Here is a 25,408-nt window from a genome sequence, read left to right as displayed (position 1 = left end):
AATAAAAAATGCACAAGTTCCAGAAAATATGATCTGCGTTTAATGTCAAAAAATGGGAAAGTGTTATCTTTTTGTTCATACTCAATGTAATATATAAATCTTTAATTAAAATACACAGTCTATGACGAAGACAACAGCGAAACAAGAGTCAAAATCACGTCTTGTCCTCGGTGGACTCAATTTGAGGAAGACCTTCCTTCTTGGTTTTTAGACGCTCCTCATACTGCTCCTGGGTTAGAAGACTCGCCTTGATGGCATCGCAGTTTTCGATTTTAGGTAGAAGAATAGCGAAGTAGCCGGCTCCCTCGGGCAGTTGCTCCAGAAGCTTTGGCTCCTCCACTAGGGAGGTGTTAACTTCCACCAGCTTGCCCCGAATGCAGCTGGGCACCTTGTAAGACTCTCCATTCACTGTGGTGACCAGTGCGAGGGTGGACTCTGCCTGTAGGATCATTCCGCCCTTTTTGCCCTTGCCCTTGACCACGTTCTGGCTGCGGTCAACGTTCCCTATATCGAAGTTGACCGATGAGATGCCCTGACCTAGCGCAGGGTGTTCAGGAGCCAGGCAGATTAGGCAAATGCGATTGGAGTGGTAGAGCACTTGGTAGGGAACATCTCCCTTGAAGTAGTAATATCTGGTGAAAAAGCGATCCACAACGCTGGGGTAATCCTCCTGGAAACCATCGGTTATGGGAGTTACGAGCTTCCCACAGATCTCCTGCTCTTCTTGCTCGAAGTAGAACGGTTCTAGCGGATCCTCTGGTTGTACTGGCATATTGGTTGATTTCAGTCCTTTAGTTTCCTTCCTGCTGGAGCAACTTTTCCTTGTACTTCGCCTGACTTTCGCGGGCTTTGGCGCGATTCGCGGCGGATCGGGCGATTCTCTCGCCTTTTAGGCACTTTACCACCTTATCGTCAATGGAGTTGCACACGCCCACAAATTTTGCGAAGGCGTTCTGAAAGCGTGATACCTCGTTTAGTAGCCATTCTCGACATATAACTTCCTGGTTACTTACATTTTCGTGGCAGGCCTGGAGTTCCTCGATCAACTTGTTGCAAGCGGGCGTGTGCAGATGGGAGGCAAGATCCGTATGCATTTTCTACTGATTCCGGCCGGGTTTATTGCCTTTCCACTTTCCTGATTCGCGTATGTTGTCAAAATTTTGTTAGGTAATTTTAACATATGTTTTAACAGAATAGTTTCTTTTTCATATGGTCACCCTGCGAGCATAACAGAGACCAGCTTTAGGCAAAAAATACTAAGGGAAATACCAAATGTTAAAATCTTTGAAAAGTACACTTTGATAACGGTAATTCATAAACAAATTTACTTGTTCTCTTGAGATGATCTCCAAATGATAGGAAATGATTGTAACATAATTGTATTATAAAAGAAACCAAAATTGGTCTTTCTTTAATACTTTAAAAAATAAATTTAAAAAATCCACTTTTAGAATAAAGGTACCCGATTTGGAATAATAAAACCATTGATTGCTTGGGGTTTTCTGTTGTTTTTATTTATTTGTGTATTTCACCCGCTCTCACAGTTCATTTTTTACATAGACTTTCAGTGTGTAAAATTGGTTATTTGTATTTTATGTATAGGAGCTGCTCTCGCTCGTCAACAATTTATTTGTTCTATTTGAATATATTAAAATTTTTATTATCGTCTTCACTGTTTGCTTTTATCAAAAAAGTCTTATAAGCTACGAAAATCGCCAGGGTCAGAAACAAGAAACCAAAGAAATTAAAACTTTACGAAATTCCATTTGCTCAAAACTCAAATATCAGATCTCAAAATTAAAACTCTGCGCTGTTGTCCAGTACTATTCGAGGAAAGAAAAGATGAAAAAATAAAACCGGGCACTTGGGAATTATAAAATGCTGTTTGCCAATAAGGGTTTGGATTTCGTGGGTTATGTGTGTGGGTTAGAAGTCGTCGATGGTTCGTCTACTAGTTATTGCTCTCAGTTTTGGGATAAGTGCTGATCTACTCGCCTAGAAAAGACTCTATGTTCCCTCTCAACTTGGATAAATATAAAAGTATTTAGTGTGTGTGTGTGTTTTGCTCTCTATATTGAATTTGATTCCCTCTCATAAAGCTCTCAGTTCGGTTAAGTTGTAGTAAATTAAATGAAAATAAAGATCTCCTGCAGGGCGGTTGAATTTGAAAGTTCTTCAAAGCAAAAGTTGCTTTTTTTCAAGACGCTCTTGCCTCCCTCTCCTTCATTTTGCCCTCTCTCTCTCACACTTTCTCCGGCTTTCTCTCTCTTTAGCTAAGCTATACCTCTCTCTCCTCAAACAATGTCCTTGTTTTTTGTCTTGCGCTGTTGTTCTCTACCGATTTCTGGGGTTCTATAACATTTCTCCCTTCTCGATATTAATTCCCTATAGACGGTTTCCGGTGCCGATGTCACATGCTCTCTCTATCTCTCACTAAAACAAACTAAATGGCAGGTTTTCCCCTCTGGGAGGAGCCAACACCTCAACTCGTCCTCTTAGGATCGGCCTGGTTTTGGGATCCGTCCTGCTGTTGTGCCTCAATGGCGGCCAACGCAGCCTCGGACATCTTCTTGTACTTGCCGGCCAACTCGGGCAGTTCGTAGGCAATGGCCAGGTCCAGTTTGGTGATCGGACACCCGCGGAAGTAGGTGCAGGTGTCCCTCAGCTTCTTGAACTCGTACAGCGGATTCAGGCGGAAGAAGTCGCGGTAGACTTCCGGATCCGGAAGATCGTAGCGCGAGATGTTCGTCAGGGTGGAGAGTCCCTCGTAGATGTGGTAGTTCTGCGGATGATCGATGATGTCATCGGCGATGCGCTTCTTGTTGCCAAACAGCGTCTTGTGGTTGTTGAACGTGTTTAGGTAGCAGTCCACCATCTTGGCGTGGTTGCGCACGCGCACCTGTGGATGCAAATGGTAGGACTCATTCAAGTGCTGTACTCGTAAGTTATTACAAATGTTATATTATGAACTGCCAAATAGGTAGATGTATAGAAATGAAACTTTTTCCATTAAAATCTACTTAGAAGACTTTTCATAAGATTATAAAATGATTTTATAAGATAGCATTGACTACGTACGTTAATATGTACTATAAAATGAACAATTCTTTGAAGGCTCGTATAAATATACCAATTTTTCACTCTTTCTCAACGAAGTAAACGTAAATATCACGCATACGCCTGAGTACTCACCGCAAAACGACGGGCGCTGGCGATCTTGTGCTCGATGCGCTTATCGATGGCTGTGCGCAGGTCGCGCAGGAAGGCGCGCTCCTGGGCGAGTAGCAGGCGGGCGGGAGCGCCATCCTGGTAGGGGTGGGTCCACAGCGAGGTGGTGTACATCAGAGGGGGCTGGGCGGAGGACATCAGGGGCGAGATGTTCCAGATGAGGGCGCCCTGGACGCGCAACAGCTCCTCCGGCTTGACGGTGTCCGCCTTGTTGAGGATGATGCGCGTCTGGTACTCGCGCCCCTTCAGCTGGTCGAGAATGGCCTCCGTCTCGGGGCCCACATCCAACTTGGCCGGGTCGTAGACCAGAAAGATGATGTCCGCCCGATCGATGAACCACTGGCAGGCGTCGTTGAAGGGGAAGACGCGGGACACTTGCTTGCGCACCTCTAGAATGCCGGGTATCTCGACGATGTTGACCTGAAAAATGCATCGCCAAGTGCTTAAATATAGTAATTCTCAGCCTTTTTAGCTTTGCTATCTGTGTATCTGTGTACTCTCTGCCCTGTTCCGCATCAATTTATTAATAACGAAATTAATGCCCACAGCCTGTGTGCTAAAAGCTATAAATTTCGTTTGGCAGGTGGCCAGCTGTTTGCAGTTTCCCAATCGACGGGCAGCTGCCCTGGGCGACAAGTTAATGCCTGGCGGCGCCCAAAAGCATCTCTCCCTGATCTGCCCTCACAGATATGTATATTTATGTATGGCCTACCTTCTCGAGGATCTTGCTCTTCATCTTCAGACCACGCAGGCGCTCCTCCAATCCCTGACCGAACTTCTGGAGGCCGGCAAAGGTGTAGTCCGCCGCCAGCTGGGTTCCGTCCAGAACCTCCGTCTCATTGCCCCACATCAGAATGTTGAAGTAGGCCGGCGAGGGTTCAGCACCTGTTGCGGATTAACCAAATATAGATCCAAATGTTTAATAGCTTATTTTTCCTTTTGTAGAGGGAAATTTGTTTACAAATAACTTGCAGCCGCACATTCCAAATAGAAACTGTTGTAAATAAATTGCAAATGGGAATTCTAAACGGATTTTCTTAAAATATTTTTGAGCTACCATCGAAATATAAAACTTGAAAGAAAAATTACTGTACATATTTGAGGAAGGATACAAATTCAGAAGGATACAAAAGAAAATGAGATTTGAAATGAATATAAATTAATAGCTAGCTATTTATGAAAATGAAATTGAAGAGTCAAGTTTTTATAAAAAAATCTATTCTTTTTACATGTTTTTCAATTAATAATTGCATTTACATCAATTTACTATTTCTAATTGCTACCTACCGGTTCTCAAAGAGTTCGGCGTGTACTCGTTGTCAGTCAGATAGTTAAGGATGGACGACTTGCCGCCGGACCAGGGACCCATGAACAGAATCAGGGGCTTGGAGAAGATCTCGGGATCGCTGAAGTGGCGATTGCTCAGATCGCGGTACTTGTACAGTGTCTCCAGGGGTTTGACGGCGTTCTCGTAGATGCGCTTAATGTCCCGCAGGATGATCTCGGCCACATTGTCGGTAGCCTTCTCGCGGGCATTGAACTCCTCATCCAGCTGCAGCAGTTCGGTGATGTGCTGACGGCTGCGGCGGTTCTCGGGAATGTGTCCTTCCTGAAAATTAATTATCTGTTAGCATAAATCTATATACAGATTTATAGAGATTTACCCAAAGAAGCTCATCCTCTGGCTTGGTGTCATCATCATCATCGTCATCATCAGCGGCTTCTTGTGCGGCATCAACTTGTGGGGCGTCATCCTGAACTTCCTTTGACTCCGCGACATCTTCCTGGACAGCTTCGGGTTCTTTGGGAGCGGCTTCCTGCTGCACAGCTTCCTCCTCAGCCTCCTCAACTGGTGCTGGCTTGACCTCCTCCTTCACTTCCACAGACTCGGCCTTCTGTTCCTCCTGCTGGACTGGTTCGGGTTCGACTGCTTCTACTTCCGGCTCTGGTTCCGGTTCCTGAACAGCTTCCTGCTCGGGCTCCTCCTCTTTCACAGCCTCGACCTCGGCTTCCTCTTCGACAGATTCCTCCTTGACGGTTTCCTCCTCTACGGGGAATTCTTCGGCGGGACTTGGTGGAGCCTCAATGTCCAGAACGGGAGCAGCATCGACTTCACGTTTGCTTCGCTTTTTGACCGCCTCCTTGTCATCCTCATCATCGTCGTCGACATCATCATCGGCGTTCTCACCGCTATCCTTGTGGTCGTGCTCATTAGGAACGCCATCGCCATCAATATCACCGTCGTGCTCGTTCAGGATGCCATCTCCATCCAGATCGTCGTCCTTTTCATTTGGCACACCATCACCATCAAGGTCTTCATCCTCTGAAAACGAAACACATTAACATTAATAAAGAATTTTAAATTAATCCTTAGACAAGATATACGTACGAGAATTGTTGGTACCATCGCCATCCAAGTCGTCATCCTTTTCGTTCTTCACGCCATCTCCATCAATATCTTCGTCCTCTGAAAGTAAACAAGTCCATATAAAATATTAACAAATATTCCTAATGAGCATTATGTATTAATAATCTTACCGTGATTCACTTTGCCATCTCCATCCAGATCCTCGTCTTCGTCATTTTTCACTCCATCACCATCGAGGTCTTCATCCTCTGTACATTAAAATTTATAATTTATATATGGCCTTTAATAAAATGTCTGTTAACCCACCGTGATTTATTTTTCCATCACCATCGAGGTCATCATCTTCCTCGTTGGGCACACCGTCCCCGTCGAGATCTTCGTCCTCTGAAATGTTTAAAAAAATGATGAGAAACTGAATAAAAACTAAATTTCGTCCATAAGTAAGCTAAACTGCTGAAATCAAAAAGGACCAAAGCGCAAAGTTGCTACTACCTGAAATCATAAACGTTGATAGTTTAAGCAAATAAACTAAGAATTATATCAAAAACAAATAAAACTAAAAGCTAAATATACACAGCACGTAATTCAAGCGTATAAGGGATTAAATATAATTCATAGTCCTACCATGATTTGGAGTGCCATCACCATCTAGATCATCATCCTCTGTGGGATAAATCGTAAGTAAGCGGATTATAGTTTAATCAGGAGTACCAGCTTGCTCACCGTGATTCGCCTTGCCATCGCCATCGATGTCTTCGTCTTTGGAGTTGGGCACACCATCCCCATCGATGTCCTCGTCCTTGGAGTTGGGCACACCATCGCCATCAATATCGTCGTCATCTTCATTCGGGATGCCATCGCCATCAATGTCATCATCCTCGTCGTTCGGTATGCCATCTCCATCGATATCATCGTCCTTTTCGTTTGGAATGCCGTCCCCATCGATATCATCGTCCTCGTCATCGGGTATTCCATCTCCATCCAAATCGTTGGCACTTTTCGCGTCCTCTGTGGAATCCAATTCGACAGTTTCAATTTCAATCGTCTCTTTCTCATCAACCGTAGAATGCCCACCATCATCGTCGTCATCGTCGTCGTCCCCACGTGGCTGATCGGATTGCAGTTCTCCAGATCCATCCCTGACACCATCTGAAATCGTGTGAGCACTCCGATAAATAAGCACGAAATTAAATGGCTAAAAGGATTTTCATTTCATTTCGAAACGACATGAATTTGATTTGAAGGTACATTTAAATTGGTCAATTAATAAAATTTATTATCATGAATGTATGCTGATGGCTGAGTTTTATTTTTAAATCCTATAAAAATTAGGATGAGTCATTTAATTAAAGAGCAATTTTAAAAATCATATTAATATTTCTTAAGATAGCAGATTGGTTGTCGTATAAAATCCATAATATACTTAGGAGAGCCCTTACCTGTTTTCAATTCATGAATAGCCTTTTCAATGTAGGGTCGACATTCTGATTCGCTTGGTCCGACATCGGCATTGACAAACCCAACTGAAAACCATGGAGGAGAACATGACAGGTCAATTTGTAATACGAGTATATTGAAACATATAGCCCAAAATTATAGAAGCCCAAGTTATTTTCAACCCGCCGGCCAAGAACAATGGTCGCACTTTCGCGGTTTGATGTCAGCGCCACCAACGAGGTCATTCTATGTGCCCAAACTTGACATTATTTATGGTACTCGTCGAGTGCAAACATACACACTCCGGAATACATATATGTGGCGGATTTATGAATTTTATTTTTAAAAGATGAAAACTCAAACACATTTCGCCAGCTTGTGGATGAGTAAATTTCTATACCATTCAGTTGGCTGCTCGCCCACTTTGGCCTTACTTCTTCAGTTTTTGTTTCTCTTGGCCACCTTACTGCTCTGAAAAATCCGGATGCGGGGGCGAACCATTTGCAATGGAACATTCTATTCCACATCCTCAGCATTTGCTGTTTGGTAATGGAAGGTCGCGTTTTGAGTGATTGGTGGACTGAGATGATGGTGAGGTCGCTTGGCTAATTACTTTAGAATATTCAGGCAGTTGGGACAAGTGTCTTCTAGAGCTCAGCGGATGTTCGTACATATATCTGCCAACAACCTGAGCCCAATTAATTGCGATATAAATGAGTTTGCATATCAGTTTTCAGTGTGCAGTTTGCTTGTCGGCGGATAATTCATTTGATTTATTTCAGGGCGTATGTGGGCGGAAGCTATTTGAGCAATTCGTAATTTCGTATTTTTCATTGCTATCCGCATTGATAGAATTATTTATACAAATTGCGCCTGCCAACCGACTGCCTCATATTGCATATTGTGTTTATGTTGCTGCAATCGAGCCCATCCTAACCCACAATATATGGTACATCTTTGCTGTTTTGCAAACTTGAGCAAACCAAACAAAATATACAGAGACATTTTGCACACAAGGGTGGGAAAATAGATAGATGGAAAGCACTCGCTGAGCGCAAATAAAATAACTTAAAAATATCTAAATTTAAAAATATTACAAACGATGACAACGAAGAGCGGTCAAGCGGCAAAGCGGCGCAAATTTCTCAGTTCTCCCCAGAAAAAAAGGAAAAATCGGCAAACGTTTATCTGTATCTGTATCTGTGCTGCCACTAGTTGGTTGGCCAAGTCAAGTGTATGAGGCTATACTAATATACCAATGCTCAAATTGTCGTCCACTGACGTTTGCAGACACCAATACCGACCCGAAAAAAATAGAGAATAGAGAATGTATAGAGAACGCACAAACTAAGGCAAATATTTTTAAACGTATATATTAATACATATTTTTTTCAGACTCGTTCCTTCTGTTTTTCTTGGCTTTTTGTCTTAAAATTGCATAATGCCTGCCCAGGCTGCGTGAAAAACTGTCAAGATATTTGAAATGTGCCAACTTGCCCTTTTGCCTTATATAACGTGGGGAGGAAAAAGGGTAATACACTGTAAAAAAACATTCGAGGTGTACTCACCATTATTGGAAACGGCGATTAACGTTAGTCCCACGAGGAACCAAATGGTTAGCCGCCCCATAATAATCAACACAACAAATTATCCTCGAGTTTCCAGCGTGGTTAGCACTTTAGCCACGTCATAAATCCTCCTTACAAGTTTTCCGTAATTATGAATAATTAGGGAAAATTAGAATTAACACTTTTTCTCGTATTCTGCATATATATGCATCCGCTATATATGCGCTCGTTTAAATGCACTAAATGAAAAGAGTGAAGAATATGGAAAACCAACGATTATTTAAGGCCAGAGAGCCAATGGACAAATCTTGTAGAAAGTATTGGGTATATATAGTATATATATATGTGTGTTTTTTTGGAAATCTGATGGTAATATATAAGTAGCAGAGTAGGTATTCAATTGGGTTCGCACAAATTTGTCACAATTTCAGTGGTTTTCCAATTTTGCACTTGTTCGTTATTTCATTCACTTTGCAGATCGATGGATATTTATTTAGAATTTAATATCTTAGATTATTGTTTAGAAAGTTTTCGCGCTGCCGTTAGCAAAATTTAACCAACAATCGTCGGCTGGGTAATCCTTAGTGTCCCTTTCGACGATTGTTAGCTAAATAATTTGCTTATTTCTGGCCGTCGTGGTCGTCTTTTCGTTTTGGTCGTCTGTGCACGTCGTGTGCGTGTCGTTTTTTGAACAGGGCAGCTCGAATTTTCCCAACACCTATCACATCTATTTTCTATCTAGTCTGAATGTCTGAAGGAAGGAAATTTTGGTTTGCCGTACACGAGTATACGAGACGATCTCTCCCGGTCCAAAACCAATTCGTAACTCAACATGCATATACCATGAATTTACCTTGTGACCGCGAAAATTATTCGATTTTGATATTTTCGTAGCACGAATTTTTGTCAAAAGCACACACAGTTGAGTGAGTGAGTGGCTTTTCACATTCGCCTAATGCTCTTTCTATGTTTTCCATTTGAATTTGAATTTTCATTTTTATTTCGGTTTCCTCTCGCCGGGTGGCGCTCTCTGCCGGGATTTTTGGTACAACCCGGCGGATACTTGACATAAACCTAAGAAGAGATTAATGGGTTTTGGGAAGGGGAAATTATTTTCAACATTTCGACAAAATATTTAATTCAGTTGGTGAACAGTGATTTTAAACAGATTAGATATTTTCATAGCTCTAGATCACTTTCTCTCTCGGCACTTTCGTTTTGGAGGAATGTTTAATTATAGACAATGCGGTGCTCATTCCGCAAATTACTCGGAGCATCTTTTGAGCCAAAAAGAATATTTCGAAATCAAAGTGTTGGCCCCTTTGCGATTTGTTTCGTGTCACAAGTGCTTAGGTTCCATTTCCCTCAAGCTCTCCGCACATGAGTTGAGATTATGAAAACCAAATGTTGGGGATTGAACTTATACATTTCGCTGTACCATTTATCATTGCTCGCTTATTTGGTTGATTGCACCAACAGCTGTTCGTTGGTTGTGTTTCAAGGCTAAAAATCTGGGTGCAGCCCGCCTCACTTCGCCGCAGACAAGTGCAAATCTGTCCCAAGTCATTGCGTCTATTAGCCTAATTAGAAACGGCAAATCCCCATCTAAAATTGTGGCAGGGCAGGGTGCATCACGTATGCGTAATGGTTATGTAAGACATGATCTGCCTCATCGGGCATTGTTTTATTTTCAAAATTGTGGCTCACACATCTATTGAACGGCTCATTTAGTTCTTGGTTTATTGGATTTTAAAATCATATTTATTTTATTGTTTTCGTCTCGTCTGGTGTACTTTATGACCCAAAGATGCTATATATTTCAAATGCTTAAATACCTAGTTCTAAGTGCTACTACAGATATTCGAAACTTATGCTTAAGTTTTCGTTTTAAATAGTTAATACGTATATTTTGGGACAGTTAGCGGGCCTCGTTGGCCCTCTCCTTCTTCTTCTTGTGGCTGCAGTAGTAGCGGTCGCTGTTCTCGATCCAATCGCAAACATTTAGAACCGTGTGGAAGGCTGTTCCCTCCTTGCACTCGAACTCGACGGGTTTGCCATGGACACATCGGAAATACTGTTGAAAATGGGAGATATTATTTTTAAATATTTCTTAGTAATAGAATACATATTCCTAAAACGTTTACAATAATCTGTTTGTGTGACTATATAGGGAATAGAAAACTTAGATTTTGAGCAAGGCCGAAACATTATAGTTTGATAACCGAAATTAGGAATCCTAATACAAAATACAATCCGCCGCCTTGAAGTATGCAATATTTTGTTCACTGAAAGCTCTGAATTCCTTACAATATAGTCCCCCATTTCTCCACGTATCAACAAAGGATTCATATGCTAAATACTAACCTTTCGGCAGTTGGGATGCGGCACAAAGTCCCTATTGGTACAATCGATCTCGTTGGGATCGAACTGCGGCCACATAGGCTGCTCGGGATCAACGGGCTCCACTGGATCCACGGGATGAACAACTTCCTCGGGCTCCTCAGTGCTCTTTTCCGGCGAGGGAGTGGTTGTTGTGGTGGTCGTTGTCTTCTTTGGCTTTTTGGGCTTCTGAAAATATTACATAAATAGATGATATAAAAGTAAATGTTTATTTCTTCGTTTTAATCAGTAATTTGGTACCTTTGTGGTTGGCTTCTGAGTGCTACTGCCAACAGTTGGCACAGGACCTGGAGCGGATGTTGGGCTTACAAGACTTGAAGTTGGTTTCGGTTTTGGTTTTGGTCTTTTAGTGGTGCTCGTAGTTGGTGCTACCACCGCACCCTCATCTGCATTTGGTGGTGTTGCTGGCGGCTTTGCCCACTCAGGCTGCAAGCGATTTAGGCTCAGTTATTTGATCATTTAATAGCTATTGAGATAGTTTTACCCTTGGGGTTGTCTCCCTTGTTGGCTCCGGAACCCGATAGTTTCTCATGTTGTCGTACAGGATCTGCGTTAGGCCGTTCTTCTTGCCGCACATGCCATGGAAGTCGTCCATATCTATGGCCCAGGTCATGGCACCGGCGTAGCCCCTCTGCTTGATAAAGTCCATCTTGATCTGGATGGATGCCTCGTTCTCGTAGCCCACCCACTGTGTGTCCTTGTAGGTGTAGGGCACCATGCCAGCGTCGTCCCACTCCACCGTCCATCCCTTGGACTTGTCCATCACCTCGGTGCAAATTTCGTAGTAGGCCAGGAAGCCGCTGGCATTCGTGTAGGGACCTGGAGCTCCGCCGCCCGCCTCCTTGTTGATGTAGGTGCCCATGTTGTAGTTCTTGTTCGAGTTGCTCAGCGTGAAAGTCCGACCGTAGAAGGGTACGCCCACCACCAGTTTGTTGGCCGGGCAGCCCATCTCCTCCCACAGCGCAAGGCCGTCGTTCTTGAATGGCGACGCTAATTAGTTTGGCACCAGAATCGGAATCCTCCCCATTCTCCCCACATGGTTTTTTCTTATCACACTTACCACATTTAGTTTCTCGTAGGCGTATTGGTCGTGTTTTCGCTTATACAGTGGACTGTGCACATCGGCGAATCCGGCCCAATTTCCCCGCAGGTCATAGGTCATGGCGTGAATGGCATCCAGGGATCTGTAATAAATCAAAGCAAATAAAAGTCTCTGGCGGGATGTGGGGAGTAAGCCTACTTTAAGCTTGATAAGCTTTTTTAGTAAATTACATTAATTATTTCCAACTTTATCAGCGGAACCATGATAAATGCATTGATATATATCTAATGGCCGATTTCAATTACTTTTGAAGAAAAAAAAAGGGGGGTTCAACTTACTCGCACAACTCCGGAACGTGGTAACCTTCGTTAAGCCGGAACCTGGCAACCGGCACCGCCATGGTGATTTCCCATCCACGACCCTCGCGATCGAAGGCACGTCGCAGTTCCTGAACGAAATATAGGAACTTGTCCTTATCGCCATAGTTGCCACCGCGATCCGTGGCTCCTGGATATTCCCAGTCCAAGTCGAATCCATCGAAGTTGTACTGCTTCATGAAGCGTACCACACTGCGTATGAAACTCTGCCGGCGATCGCGAACAGCCACCATTTGTGAGTATTTGGAGCCACCTTCGGCCCAACCACCCACTGCTATCTCGAGCTTTACATTGGGATTGGATTTCTTTAATTGGGTAAACTTGCTGAAGCCACCCTGATCCACATCCAACTCAGGATCAATCACCAGCACATCCCAGCCCTTATCGTTGACACCAATAAAGGAGTAGATGATGTGGGTGCACAGGTCGGCGGGCACATCCTCCAATCCATAGCGACCGATTCCAGGTCGATACACGGCCCAGTTGCTGAAGTAGCAGACGATGCGGGAAGGCTGATCACTAGCCGTAGTGGCAGCTGGCCAGGAGCACAGCACTCCCAGGAGTAGGAGCGGAAAATACCGGACTAAAACGAGATGTGGAAAAAAAATTGGAATATAGAAGGTAGATATATATTAGCTTGAAGATTAGGCCCTACAGCTACAGCTACAGTTTTTTAAATTTTCTGGAAGTGCACTCCTTAAAAAATTATGAACCAAGCAAGTACAATCTTTATTTTTAGCATATCATCCTTGGGCTCTTCAGGAACACTATAGCTTGTTAAGTTGTTTTTGTTTTCGAATAAAAGAATCGTTAAAGCCTCTCCCGTTGCCCGTTAAGACTTGTTTTCGAGATCGACGTGACGCGCATTCTTAATTGAATGTAGTTCGAGTTTCTTATCGTTCCAGTGTTAGGGCTTATACGTTTGGACCGGCTAAGATTATGTGTCCATAACGCTGCACGCCTCAAGTTCATTCACCGATTTGCACTTTGTATGCACGGTGCGGCTTACCCATTTCTAAATGCTCCTCCACGAAACGACGATCGGCGAAGAATTGAATATATAGCTATGTATATATAATATAGTGAAATCGGGGGAATCTCGAGAGTTCTGCGTGCGACGCGCGTTTGGCGTCAAATGACAGTCGAGCTCTCGATCGGCTCGACTTTTATAGTGGAAGGCGGTCTGGAAACACTCTTTTTTGCAGTCCGGTTCTTGGATTGCGCCTTTGTTCCTGCGTAGAGTGCGTGAGAGGTGCGATTCTCCGAAGAATCGCAACTTTACGGGAATGGTCGAGGTGGTCGAGGGGTGGGGCAAAGTGGGGCTTTTGTTTTGTTTCTGCTGACTGACTGTGCTCATTTCCAGATCGGTTTAGCTGGTTGCTTGTCTTGCCACTTTCTTTCCGATTGTTTTGCATTCGCATTTTGTGTTACTGTCACCCCCTGCCGTTGTTTATGCTCTAGAATTACCATATATTTCAGGCAGGCAGCCCTAAAAGAAGATCCCTGTAAGTGGCCTGGATATGGTTACGCTGTGCGCATCCAGACTTCGCTGCCCGATTATAATGGTAATGGATAGTATAATGTATAGATAAGTTGTGGTTTGGCTAGCAACTTTAATGTCACTTTAATGTATAAGATAGAATGGAATCTTAGGTCTAGGTCGTCAGCCGATGCGTATGTCGATGGCCAAGGGTGCCTCTCCGGTGCTGGAAGAGGTGGGTGCCAAGGTGGTCGACCTGGTGGTGCTGGTGGTTGTCGTGGTGGTGGTTGAGGAAGGAGTAACTGGAGCTGTGGGTGCTTGAGCTGCGGGTGGTGGAGCTACGCTGCTTGAGCTGGGTTGCCTTGGGAGCTCCTTAGATCCCCCTTTGTTTTCTGAAAAAATATAAGTGCATTGATGTCTAAAGTATTTATCTGAAGTTTAAATGGCTCTGTAAGTACCATATAACCTCTCATGATATACTATTATAATAACTTCATGTTGTTAACAAGTTTTAAGCTATTCTTGATGAGTAAATGGTTGATAAAAACAAATTAACATGTTTACATTGTCATTAAAATTAAAACAAATACTTCGCGCTTACTTACCCTAAACGTGACAAACATTGTTATCAGATAGATAGGAAAAGAAAGCTGTGGACCACCTTCAAAAATAAACAATGGAAAGAGGAATCCCAACACTATACAATATACCTCTTCAACTACTCTGACCCCAATTACTTTATATATTTACTATTTACTAAATAACAACTTTAAAAAAAATATCTGATACCTCAAGCTTTGATGCAACAAGAAATTAGTCACTCGATTGCCTTCCAAGTTTGTACAAAAAGAATACTAACCGTTAAAGGGCTCCAATGGGGCTTTAAAGGGACGCTGGTGCTCCTCATAGTCTGGAGCGCCAAAGGCATTTGGAAACGGCTGCAAGTCATGTGGCTCGAATCTGTGGTGGTGACCATGGGAAGGTGGTCCTCCGTGCTCAAATTCAAACCCGAATCCGCCAGGGTGATGGCAGTCCGGACCCGGAAAATGGTGATCCCAGTGCCGCTTGTGGTGTCTGTGCCCGTGGTAATTGCCCTCCTCATGATGGCGACGATGCCGATTGTGCTGGACGTGGACCTGGCTAACAACGGGCGCCGATGCCTCGGCCAATAAATCTTGACTGGTGAAGGCACTGAAACCCGGAGCAAAATAACAGAGGGAAAAAAACCAGGTGAAGTGAACAAAATACGGGACTAACAGATACGGATACTGACGCATTCTCGATTCCTGGGAACGGAGCAGCCTGGAGGAGCTGCAGAGTCTGGGCGCTTATCACAGCGAACAGCGCCAGCTGCGTGAAATATGCGATTGAAATGGGGTTTAGTTGTGGTTGGGTTGTGGCCATGAATTTACGGGCTCTGGACTTACACGGGCGGCAACTGAGGCTAACATACTGGTGGTATTCTGGATCCCTTGGACTACTGCACTAGTTTAGCCGTATATCTTTCTTGGAACGTTTTGCTTCAACCTCGCTCTTTAGCCGCACAATATCGACTAAATCTCGCGGGACGACTCACTTTATTCCGCACAATTAATACTTGGACAATGTCGCATGTCGGGGTTTTTTATCTGCTACTCCCTTACTCACTCAGATTTTGAGTTGCTTTTGTGCGCATCATCGGCGCTCAACGCCATAAACCTGATCGGTTAATGATAATTCAGGTTTTCATACCCCTACCAATTTACATACGCCACCACGTTCATAGGTCGCTCGTTTCTTGAGCATATTGTAATTAGTCGAGCCTGCAATGGCCAGATGTTGGGAAGGAATGGCTGCAAACGTACTTTACTGCCAGTTAATGTGACAAAATATTGTTAATTTTGCGGTCGTCGAATTGAACCCCAATGACAGAGTTGTGTGGCAGTGCAAAAACCTCACAGATTAACGTGTGTGGCCCTAATTGTTAGCAAATACACTTGGGAAAATATCTGTATAATAGTTACTTGTGAAAGTGTGAAATAGGCGCAATTTACCTATAAAATAATGTAATAAATTGTAATATGAAAAATATTCATCATTTAAAAGTAATGATTGTAAATCAAAGTATTCCTTCCATAAATATAAATTTACATTTTTTAAAGACTTGTTCACAGTAAAAGTCAAGCAATTTCTTGATGAATCTTTTTGAGTGCATTAATTATAGCGCAGCCAATTCGGCTATCACTAAACCACTTGTGGGCGATCCCCTGAGCCACAAGAGTCACGATTATGCTAATGTGATATCGGACTTGTGATAAGACACTTTTAGAAAGTTATCGAATGCTCCACATTTCACCCGATATGTCTATGAACACTCCCACGCCCGTAGAGCCAGCTTTTACGTCGATTTCTGGGTCTGTTTGTCATTCCATAGGCGTCGCACCGGAATACAAAACAAAGTAAATATTTAATGTTGAGCTGTCGGCGGCTGGACTCATTGTGATTCACGGCGGTGGAGATTCCGCCCCTTAGCATTGATCTTGAATTTAGCCGGCAGCCGACAATTGGCAGCGAGATTCGTCATAAGGCTGGACAGTAAGTGACCAGTCTAGTTCCTGTTCCGTAAAACCTTCGTGATGTTACAATGGAAACAATGGCGCACTTGAATTTTCAACTATAATCTTTATTGATAACATTTCTCGGTCGCAGTTTATCGTCTTCAACTCTTATCATATTATGACGTACAGTTTGTATGTATGTATATGTTTATGTATATCTATATATATATGCAATAAATATTTGTTGAGTGTGTTCTTGTTATATAATGTTTTTCCCTCCACTTTCGGTTTCTGGGATGTATGCGTGCCTGTATGCCTGGTGCAGTAGCAATTTTAAGCCGACATTCTACATATCTGACAGTATCTATATATCTGTATATATATATATATATATATACTTTGACTTTGCTTAACTTCTTTTGTGGGTGCGCAAACTTAGGAGAAAACTTGAGAGCAAATAATTTACATATACACATCCATATAGCACCGCGAAATGTACAAACAACTTGTGTGGAATCATTGGGAACTTAGCAATAATGATAAAAAGAACTTTAAACCATACGTAGCAAATAGATAATAACAACTAAGAGCTAAGAACTTAAAATTTAATTTTGTACAATTTTGCAGGGATCGTTTTCGTCTAGATTATCCTCTCTATTAACATTTTTTACGTCGTTGTTCTTTCGGATTAGTATGATTATTATTAATATGTATAATGGTGAATAGAGCTATGCGAATTTTCAATAACTTTTGAAGTTTTCATAGACATTAAATTCAACCAGCGATTGCGTATAATTTTATCCATTGACTTGTATTGCAATTTCATTTTTAAAAACATTCATCAACATGATCAAATATTTGATTTTAACCGCTTTACTTTTAATTGCCTGGCTAATTGACCTACATTTAAATAATTAAGTGTACGTTTGTGTATATTGATAGCATTATGCTCGTTTAAATATGTATAGCTTTAAATTAATATATGCATGTCGTAATTCAGCGTTGCCTTTTATATGTTTTTCTTTCAATACAATTCAATTATATTTCCTCAGTTGTATATTCATATTAGTCCATTACTTGTAATTGTGATAGGTACGTTTGGGAAAATGCTGCGAAGGTTCGAAGTGCATTGAGTGCGCTGTGCGTTCTGTCGGATTCTCATAGTTTTCTCATTCCAGAGTTTCTGCCCTATAGGTATGATGTTAACTAACCTAACTTTGATGCCACTGCTGTTGATCTTAAAAACTTGTTCATATCAAATGCGATAATATTGGCTCCAAAAGTGGTTCAAACAATGTAACTGCTTTCTGGTTGTTTGTTTTTTGTTTGTTCATTTGTAGAGAAAATGCGCTACTCTCGAAAAGTCCGTTTCAAAAGTCTTTGAAGTTATTGTATTAGTTGTCGTGAATGAGTTTTGACCTGCCACTTTCCTCTACTCCTCTAGTGTTCTACTTTGTAAGCCCTTCAGGAACGTATTTGATTCGCCTCAACTCCGATTTAAATCGCACATATGTAATTGCTGACCCTATACCCAAATCGAATTTTCTACAGTTCAAGAACGCTCGCTAATTGTGTGTAATTGATATCGTTTAAATGACTTGTAACACGCTTACAGTGATATGTTGAATCTTTGATTTCCATATTGTATATGTTGTATATATATAATAATATGCTTAGTATCTTTTACGCAATAACAATCGTCTCGCAAAAATTCGTTTCTTTCTTTTTGTCCCCACCCTCTGACTTTCGATCTTTCGTATAACGCGCCCCAAAAAACTCAGTCACATTTAAGAATTGATACGTTTTTCGGTTAAAATTGTTAGCAAATTTCCTAATTTGATTTTCAAGATAAATGCAGCGGATATTGTGCCTGAATAGTATAATTCGCTAATCGGAGTTATTTAATTAGTTGACGTGTTGTCGATCGTGTTTAGCTGTAGAAGTTGTCGCGTTGCTGGAAAATCGGCAGTGCTTCACTTGGTGACTCCGAACGGTTTTCGTCCTCTTGGTTTGATCTTTCGGCCGCCTTGGACATGGCTTTCTCTGTGGGTCGAAATAAAAGTCAAAGAGTTAGTACACCAAGTTAGACTTATACATTTTCTTAGACCAAAAACCTTCCCAAGCGTGCTGTAAAAGTTTGAGTATAGAAAAGAGTACACCGATAACCATTTGGAAGTATATATCGTGTGTGTTGGATTTGTGTCCTTTTCTCGGAACTTTGTTGTTTGGTAGTGTGTGTTGTCTGCTACTCCTGTCTAAGCTGTTTTCTGGGTGCTTTGAGCTTATACTTACTCGATTTATCGCTTCTTGGCCCTTATTGGCAACTTTTATACGCATGTTAGGCAGTGCAAAAATTTAGTTTGGAAACTTAGCCGTTTGCATTTAAAATTAATTTCAAACTTTGGCAAACAATTCTTAAAACTTTAAGCATCTTTCTTAAATTTAATATTTTGCGACAATTACTACCAAAAATGTATTGAACACTTTTCGACAATCTTTTACTAACTTTAAAAGACACTGCGAACGAAATGGTTCAAATTTCTAGTTAATATGAGTTTAATTCTCATATTAGTTTTTTGAAGTTTCGATATGAAAAAATTGTACATTTTTATAATTGAACGTTTCGTTTCTTAATAAAATTTTTTTTTATAATATTCCTATTATTTCTATAATTTAATACGTTTTAATTTAAAATCTTGTTATTCCTTATTTTCCAATGTAGTTGCGCTTTGTTGAAATAATTGAAATCCGTGCTCAGTTTGGTGATTAGCTATTTTTAGTGAAATTTTGAGTGTTTGGTAAGTTTGCGTGTTTGTGGATTAGTGGGTTAGTGTAAGAGTGCATTTTTCATTTAGAGCTTATATTGTTTACAATTATATTTATGGCGTGCAGGTTAATTATTTGGCCAATATATTTTATATCTAGGCTAAGCAGAGTTTTGGGCGTGATTACATATTGCCTGGAAGCTACTCGATTACTGTTTATTTATGATTATGGTAAATTCGAAATGTGTACAAACCTGGACTTACGTAATCGTATATCTGTTGTTGTTCTTGTGCTTGTTGTTGTACTTGTTCTTGTTGCTATTGCGTTGCTGTTTATTCTTGTTGTCGTTTTTTTTTATTTTTTCTGTATTTTTTAGTATTTTTGTTGTGAATTGTTGCGTTTGATTTGGGTGAGTTTTTTATGTGAGTTTAGCATGCTGTAATCTCAACTTCGCGTGTGTTCTTGTTTGCTGTTATTTGCTGTAGTTTCTGTATAGTTAGGTGTATCGTACTAGGTATGCATATACATATATGTTTGGTATGTTTCGAACAACAAACTCATTTATCGCGTATCGCTATGCGAACCCTCTTAGATTTGCAAAAAACACAACGTGAACAAAAATTAAATGCAATGCATAGGTATGTAAAACACAAAAGGTGAACAGAAACAACTCGACGGCTACTTGCGAATTAGTTGTGACTAGTGGGATTTCCTAGAAAAATATGCAAAACAAAAAAATAAATAAAAACATGTAGAATTAAACGAATGCAAATGCAAAAATTATACAATTATAAGATAAATGTAAATTAAGTGTTAGTTTTACAATAAATATGTACCTTCCTAGGGGCTTTAAACCTCAATAACATACAAAGTGAGATCTTAAATAAACACAACTTGATTTAGTCTAATACGAATTAGTCAGTTTAAATGGACTATTGAAATATTTAACTCAAATTAGAGATCCCGAGAATTCCCAGCTTGATTTGCTTTCGGGGTCGGCTAACACTGCGTATGCGCAATATGTGGAGTATGCAATCTTGCGGAAGTTCATAGAACTCTCATCGATGGTTACTTAATTTATGATTAATTATACATAAACTGGTCGGGTGCAGATGCGAATGCATGAGAGGGCAATGTGGGCCACTGGTTTTGAGATGTATGATTGACTGTTGATTGTGTGGTTGGAGGTGTGTCTTTGTGAGAAGGGGTTATGAACTTTGGACGACGCCGGTGATTTGCACGCAATGAGGTGGGGGCATGATCATGGAGTTCTTATGCGAACGGGGGCTAAACGCTTTAGATTAGATGGTATGCATATGATATGTTTTATCATTAATCATCTAGAAATCAGAAAGAGTTGAAAGAAGATACATATATAGAGATTAGAAGAGCATAGAGTTGACAGTTTGAAATGGATGGGCTTCTGGCATGGTTAGATTACACTGGATAAACGCTTAGGTATATACATATAGATAAATAACGCAAGTGTTTATATGTTCGATTTCGGGAGAGCATATTAGTAAGAACATAAACATGGAACATAAACTCAACTTGCAAGGCATTGCATATACGTTCGAATTGGGTCTTTATTTTTGGGATATCAATTGGAACTTAACACAAAGGTTATCTTCTGGTAGGAGACCTAATATATTCCAGGATGACTGTACTTACCGGCCACGATCTTGCTGACCTGCATCACCTGTTGTGCCAGGATTTGGTTGAGCTGCAGCAGGTGCTCGCGCTGCTTCTTTTCGGCGTTGATTTTGCTCGGGGGCAGGCTCTCGTTCTCCTACGGGTATTTATTTTTAATAATTTTATATAAATATATATGGACTTAGTCTGCCAGACTTACATTGCTGCTAATGGGCGCCTCAGCCAGCATTTTCTTAATGGACTCGACCTTCTCCTGTCGACGCTTCTTTTCCTCCGGCGACAGTTCGGGCGTCTATTTAAATTAAAATATATTAATAAATTAGGTTTATTAAAATTTTAAATCATCCTTTTTCTTACTGTTTCCGGTATGTAACGCTCGGGTATGACTATTTTGTTTGGTGCCAGCAGCAAGTTATCTATGGTATTCTCGGATATCTTTTCTCCCTGTCCCAAAGCCGAGCGAACCACATCAGGAGCATTCATTCGTGGTCTCAGAGCCACCTCCATGTCCAAATCATCGCGAGCTCGCCAGTTGGTGTTCTGAAAAAGCAAAAATTATTAGTTAATATGAAAACTTTATTTTATTAAGGTTTTCAAATCCCTTACATTTCGATTCATATCGTTCTCGGCCTGCACCTTTTCCATGGCTTTCTGATTGACATTGTTTGGGGCAGTGTAGTGCCGCCTCTTTTCCCTAGGAACCGCTCTGCGATGTTTGTGGTGCGGTGGCACCTTCTCCACCACCTTCTCGGTGTCCTCCGATGCCGAACCGGCGGACATTTCGTTGATGATCTGGCGGGCAGCCACGCTCTGGAACACTGGCTCCGGACTGATGTCGGTGAGGCTCTTGTTGAGGCTCTGCATGGAGTCGGTCTTGGTCCGCAGGGCCACACGGGCACTGTCTCTTGAGGGATTCGCCTGCTGCTGGAGCTGCTTGGCGAAGTAGGCATTGGCCAGTGGGTTGAGGTGCTCCCGCTGCTCCCTTTGTGAATGATTGTGGTGGTGTCCATTGCTCTGTGGGGCCGGTGGTGGCGGCGGCTGATGCTCGTAGTTGCTGTTCCGATCATAATCGTAGCCACCATTATAGTGGTGACCATTCTGCTTGCCACCATTTAGATGTCGACTGTGTCGTTGTTTCGGGGGCTCACTGTAGTTTCGGGGCAGTGACTTGGACCGACTGTGGTGACCGTTAGTCATCTGTTCCTCCAAGTTTTGAGCGTACAGCTGCTGGTCCCTCTGCTGTTGGGCATATTGCTCCTCCTCCAGGACCTGGTCCAGATTCTGAATGGAGTTGCTAAGACCCCTTTCACTGCGATCGCGATTGCGACGTTCGGATTCTCGCTTCACAATCCTCACTGTCTTAATCTCCGGCTTCTCCAAGCCAATTGCGAATGGATTGCTGTCCAGGAAACCGTCACTGTCCACTCCACTCATCTCAATGGCATCACTACTGCCGTTGTATCGATTGTAGTCACTCAGCTTGGTCGAACTATTTGTGTCCACATAGAGGGGAGTGGATAGGTTCAAAGTGGAATCGTTCAACTGCTGACGGGATCCGCATCGCAGCATATTGGCATCCAAATCGGTCTCCGTCCAACTAGTAGAGTTGCTTCGTTTCTTCAGGCTGCCATTGGTGGAGCCGCCGCCGTTCATCTCCTTGTTGCCAATCTCCTGGTACAACCTGGTCGAGTTCTCTGTCAGCTGGCGAACTGCGGAGCTGAGTTCGTGACGTTGTCGTTGCATATCGCCCACCAGGGACTGCACTCGCTCCAATTCCGAGGCTAAAACGGCGGCAGTTTGGTCACCATTGATGTGCGAGCCATCACCGTTAATTCCATTGGCGGTGGATCCTCGAGTGGCCTGTACCTTCTGTCGGAGGAGGAGTAACTCCTGCTCCAGACGAGCATTTCCCGCCACTGTCTGTTCCAGTTTCTGCAAGGTGGGATTACGGATTAATCGGTTGGTTCTCGGGTTTCGAGAATGGCACATGCAGCAGAGCCACAAACACGAGAAGTCTTTTGCATTAATCCTATCATTTGAGCTTTTGTAAACACTAGTTGAATAAAATACTGTCCTGGGTATATACAAATATATTCAATTCGTTTGAGCTTTAGTAAACACTAGTTAAATTAAAGGGTATTGTGGCTATATACAAATATATTCAATTCGTAACAACTTTTCTTAAATTGCTGTCTTCTATTACTTATTCACTTTAGTAAATATAAATGTATACATGAAGTCCTTCAATCCTTTTTCGCAGAACACATTAATTAAATAATGAATTTTATTTATTTATTTGCTCACATGAAAAACTTGTTGATTATAGTGGTTTTATATGAATTTGTTTGCTATTCACGCTAAGCACAAAGTAAACTAGGTGGCGAAAAAACAAATTCTTTTGATATTGATTTTGATTGCAACAAAATTGGTTGGCTAACAAAAATGTACTGCTGCCAGTTTGAAATTTAATTAAAAATTTCCAGATTTACCCATTGTTTATATTAATGAACTCCTGTTTATAATTTAATCCTTGTTAAATTAGTTGTTGGTTAGTGACATAAGCAACATGCGAAGCTCAAGCAGACAAATAACACGCAGTGGTGGACACGAAATGCAAAAAACTTCTACTAGGCACCTTGGATACCTTAGAGTTCTCGGCCAGAAGCTGATGAACCCGCGACAACTCGCGCTCCAGGATGTGCTGCTGCTTCTTGGCCGCCTCCAGGGCCATGGGCGTGGCATTGCTGTCGTGGATGCGAGCCCTTAATCCCCCCAAGGCTCGCTCGAGGTCCTCCTTGTCCCGCTGCAAACTTTGCAAAGTGCCTGACTCCTCCTGCAGCAGCTGATCCAGTTGGTAGAGCTCACGCACCTTGGCCTAAATATTGCAAATGTATACGTAGGTCAAAATGTTTGCTAAACTCTAATTTTGTTTAAAGTGTGGTTAATAAATACGTTTGGGGTTTGTAATTTACAAACATTCAGAACAAAACCATACCTGCAACTCTGCCTGATTGGGACTGAGACGCTCCCACTGCTGCTGCTCCTCTTGCAGCATTTGCTGCTCTTGCATCCGCTGATTGAACTCCAGGCGATCCAAAGTTGCTGGTTGGACCCTGCCATTGGCATCATTGCGATACAGCGAGCCCAACTTGACCATGTTGTCCACCAAATTGACCAGCGGCTTGCTCTTCTCGTAATGCCGCTCCAGGTCCAAGAGGTGCTGCTTTAAGTAGTCCAATCGCTGGATACTTTCGGCTCTGGTCAAACCCTCGGCACTTCGCAGACGATTCTGTGGAGGGGTACATATTTTCATTGTTAATGTGGCTGCTTTAAGTAATATTTTCAACAGTGAAATGGGTATAAAATAGATTTAGTCACAGAACCAGCACCAGAAGTTAGCCAAAACCTGCCCAAGATAAACATAAAATGCACTTCTTTATCAACCTGCACATCGTGAATATCGCTGCAGCACTGCTCGATGGCCCTGGCAGTCTGACTACTCTGTCTCCTCAACTGAATCAGCAAAAGGACCAGCTCCTCGTGGGTGCGACTCAGCAAATCCCCGGCCGAGACATCCAAATTCTGTGGGTTGTGTAAACATGTTTTAGCTTTCGTTCGTTTCTGCCCCCAAAGTAACACGAAATTATTTCGAAATTGGGTAAAGCATTTCACTGAGTTTCAAATTTCATGCTCTCAATTCATTTCAATTGTCCATTCAATTCAAGAGTTGAATAGAGACAGCTTCCTTGCCAAAACAAGTTAAGTATGTCCCATTTTGGAAAAATTCTGAAAAGCGTTTAATTTCTAATCCAGCATGGACTCACCCTGATCTGGCTGCTTGTCTCGCGCTCCAGCATATCGATTTCCGCCCTACTTCCGGTGCGCCGCATCCGGAACTGCTGATGATTTTGGGGCGTTGATGTGGCCAGTCCAGATCCGTTTCCGGCATACAGACCGCGATCCGTGAGCACCGTGTTCTTGGCGTACTTAGTCTCCGCCGCTCCACCATAGTAAGGAGCAAAGGCGGACTCCTGATGGACATCCGAGGGATCCGGCTTCACCGTCAGATTTCCCACTGGCAGATTGTTCACATTGCGCACGGAAATCGAGGCTATAAGGTCACAGAGATTTGATTAGGAAAATAAGGCAATTTTGGATGGTCGAGTGGGGAGATTGGGCTTAAAATAGTTTCAATGCGTGCGCGAAATATTTAGGAAAGCAATCAGTATTCAGTAATCGGTTAGCGAATGCCCAGCAGTTGTACGGAATATTTAATTTGGATTTGTAATTGGTGGCTCTGTATTGGTCTAGTTGTTGTATATTTTTTCGGGGGTGGGGATGGAAATTTCTACGGATATTTAACATATATTTTATCTGTATATGCAGCTGCTGGCTCCTAAGGCTATTTATAACTTCCCAAATAGATATCTATCTATGGATTTGTTCAACTTTACAGATGTGAGTGCATGGGTGAGAATGTGAGTGAGTGGCGAATATATATACAAGCGCTTCAATGACTTAATGAAATAAGTGGGTTGGATAAATAAGTATA

The 25,408-nt window shown here is 42.2% G+C and overlaps 6 protein-coding genes across 25 annotated transcripts in view; all 6 read right to left on the bottom strand.

The window, feature by feature from the left end:
• Positions 1-17: 17 nt before the first annotated feature.
• LOC6537008 (protein Abitram) lies at positions 18-772 on the bottom strand. The gene has a single exon (XM_039375409.2). It carries the CDS (start codon positions 770-772, stop codon positions 155-157), a length of 618 nt encoding a protein of 205 aa, XP_039231343.1. The 3' UTR covers positions 18-154.
• On the bottom strand, positions 582-1,180 carry LOC6537007 (COX assembly mitochondrial protein 2 homolog). The gene is made up of 2 exons (XM_002097540.4): positions 1,014-1,180; positions 582-953 (listed from the first exon to the last, which is right to left on the bottom strand). The coding sequence occupies exons 1-2, from the start codon at positions 1,092-1,094 to the stop codon at positions 792-794; spliced, it is 243 nt and encodes an 80-aa protein (XP_002097576.1). The 5' UTR covers positions 1,095-1,180; the 3' UTR covers positions 582-791.
• A 308-nt stretch (positions 1,181-1,488) lies between these two features.
• LOC6537006 (probable serine/threonine-protein kinase kinX) lies at positions 1,489-9,444 on the bottom strand. 4 transcript variants are annotated; one of them, XM_002097539.3, is made up of 14 exons: positions 9,014-9,266; positions 8,602-8,840; positions 7,036-7,119; positions 6,671-6,745; positions 6,320-6,604; positions 6,221-6,259; positions 5,903-5,980; positions 5,767-5,844; positions 5,618-5,695; positions 4,893-5,551; positions 4,516-4,837; positions 3,941-4,113; positions 3,193-3,648; positions 1,489-2,899 (listed from the first exon to the last, which is right to left on the bottom strand). In XM_002097539.3, exons 2-14 carry the CDS (start codon positions 8,660-8,662, stop codon positions 2,483-2,485), a joined length of 2,805 nt encoding a protein of 934 aa, XP_002097575.1. In that variant the 5' UTR covers positions 8,663-8,840; positions 9,014-9,266; the 3' UTR covers positions 1,489-2,482. The 4 variants fall into 4 exon arrangements, with proteins under 4 accessions (XP_002097575.1, XP_015048065.1, XP_015048064.1 ...); XM_015192579.1 differs by lacking the exon at positions 9,014-9,266 and adding an exon at positions 9,383-9,444 and having other exon boundaries at positions 6,320-6,745; XM_015192578.2 differs by having other exon boundaries at positions 6,320-6,745; positions 9,014-9,268.
• An 871-nt stretch (positions 9,445-10,315) lies between these two features.
• On the bottom strand, positions 10,316-13,571 carry LOC6537005 (endochitinase). The gene is made up of 7 exons (XM_002097538.3): positions 13,430-13,571; positions 12,382-13,003; positions 12,062-12,185; positions 11,486-11,977; positions 11,242-11,427; positions 10,966-11,169; positions 10,316-10,675 (listed from the first exon to the last, which is right to left on the bottom strand). Exons 1-7 carry the CDS (start codon positions 13,431-13,433, stop codon positions 10,520-10,522), a joined length of 1,788 nt encoding a protein of 595 aa, XP_002097574.1. The 5' UTR covers positions 13,434-13,571; the 3' UTR covers positions 10,316-10,519.
• A 442-nt stretch (positions 13,572-14,013) lies between these two features.
• Positions 14,014-15,470, bottom strand: LOC6537004 (histidine-rich glycoprotein). Its single transcript, XM_002097537.3, has 4 exons — positions 15,328-15,470; positions 15,174-15,250; positions 14,760-15,091; positions 14,014-14,292 (listed from the first exon to the last, which is right to left on the bottom strand). The coding sequence occupies exons 1-4, from the start codon at positions 15,349-15,351 to the stop codon at positions 14,084-14,086; spliced, it is 642 nt and encodes a 213-aa protein (XP_002097573.1). The 5' UTR covers positions 15,352-15,470; the 3' UTR covers positions 14,014-14,083.
• A 1,071-nt stretch (positions 15,471-16,541) lies between these two features.
• The window catches only part of LOC6537003, a 49,443-nt gene continuing 40,576 nt past the window's right edge, over positions 16,542-25,408 (bottom strand). For 10 of the 17 annotated variants that reach the window (XR_005561705.1, XR_005561702.2, XR_005561698.1 and 7 more), the window contains one exon: positions 24,830-24,967. Coding sequence is in view for 6 of the 17 variants with exons in the window: in XM_015192571.2 (XP_015048057.1) it covers positions 18,368-18,480; positions 20,875-20,992; positions 21,056-21,148; positions 21,214-21,396; positions 21,463-22,788; positions 23,501-23,731; positions 23,852-24,145; positions 24,301-24,438; positions 24,681-24,967 (2,783 nt within the window). In the remaining 11 variants the exon portion in view is untranslated. Of the gene's footprint in view, positions 20,544-20,874; positions 20,993-21,055; positions 21,149-21,213; positions 21,397-21,462; positions 22,789-23,500; positions 23,732-23,851; positions 24,146-24,300; positions 24,439-24,680; positions 24,968-25,408 lie in introns of those variants that run through there. The other 7 variants (XM_039376351.2, XM_039376350.2, XR_005561707.1 and 4 more) reach the window with 6 other exon arrangements.

The sequence above is a fragment of the Drosophila yakuba genome, chromosome 3R (genome assembly GCF_016746365.2).
Source record: "Drosophila yakuba strain Tai18E2 chromosome 3R, Prin_Dyak_Tai18E2_2.1, whole genome shotgun sequence".
NCBI classification, from domain to species: Eukaryota; Metazoa; Arthropoda; class Insecta; order Diptera; family Drosophilidae; genus Drosophila; species Drosophila yakuba.
This window is presented reverse-complemented; position numbering and strand designations above follow the sequence as displayed.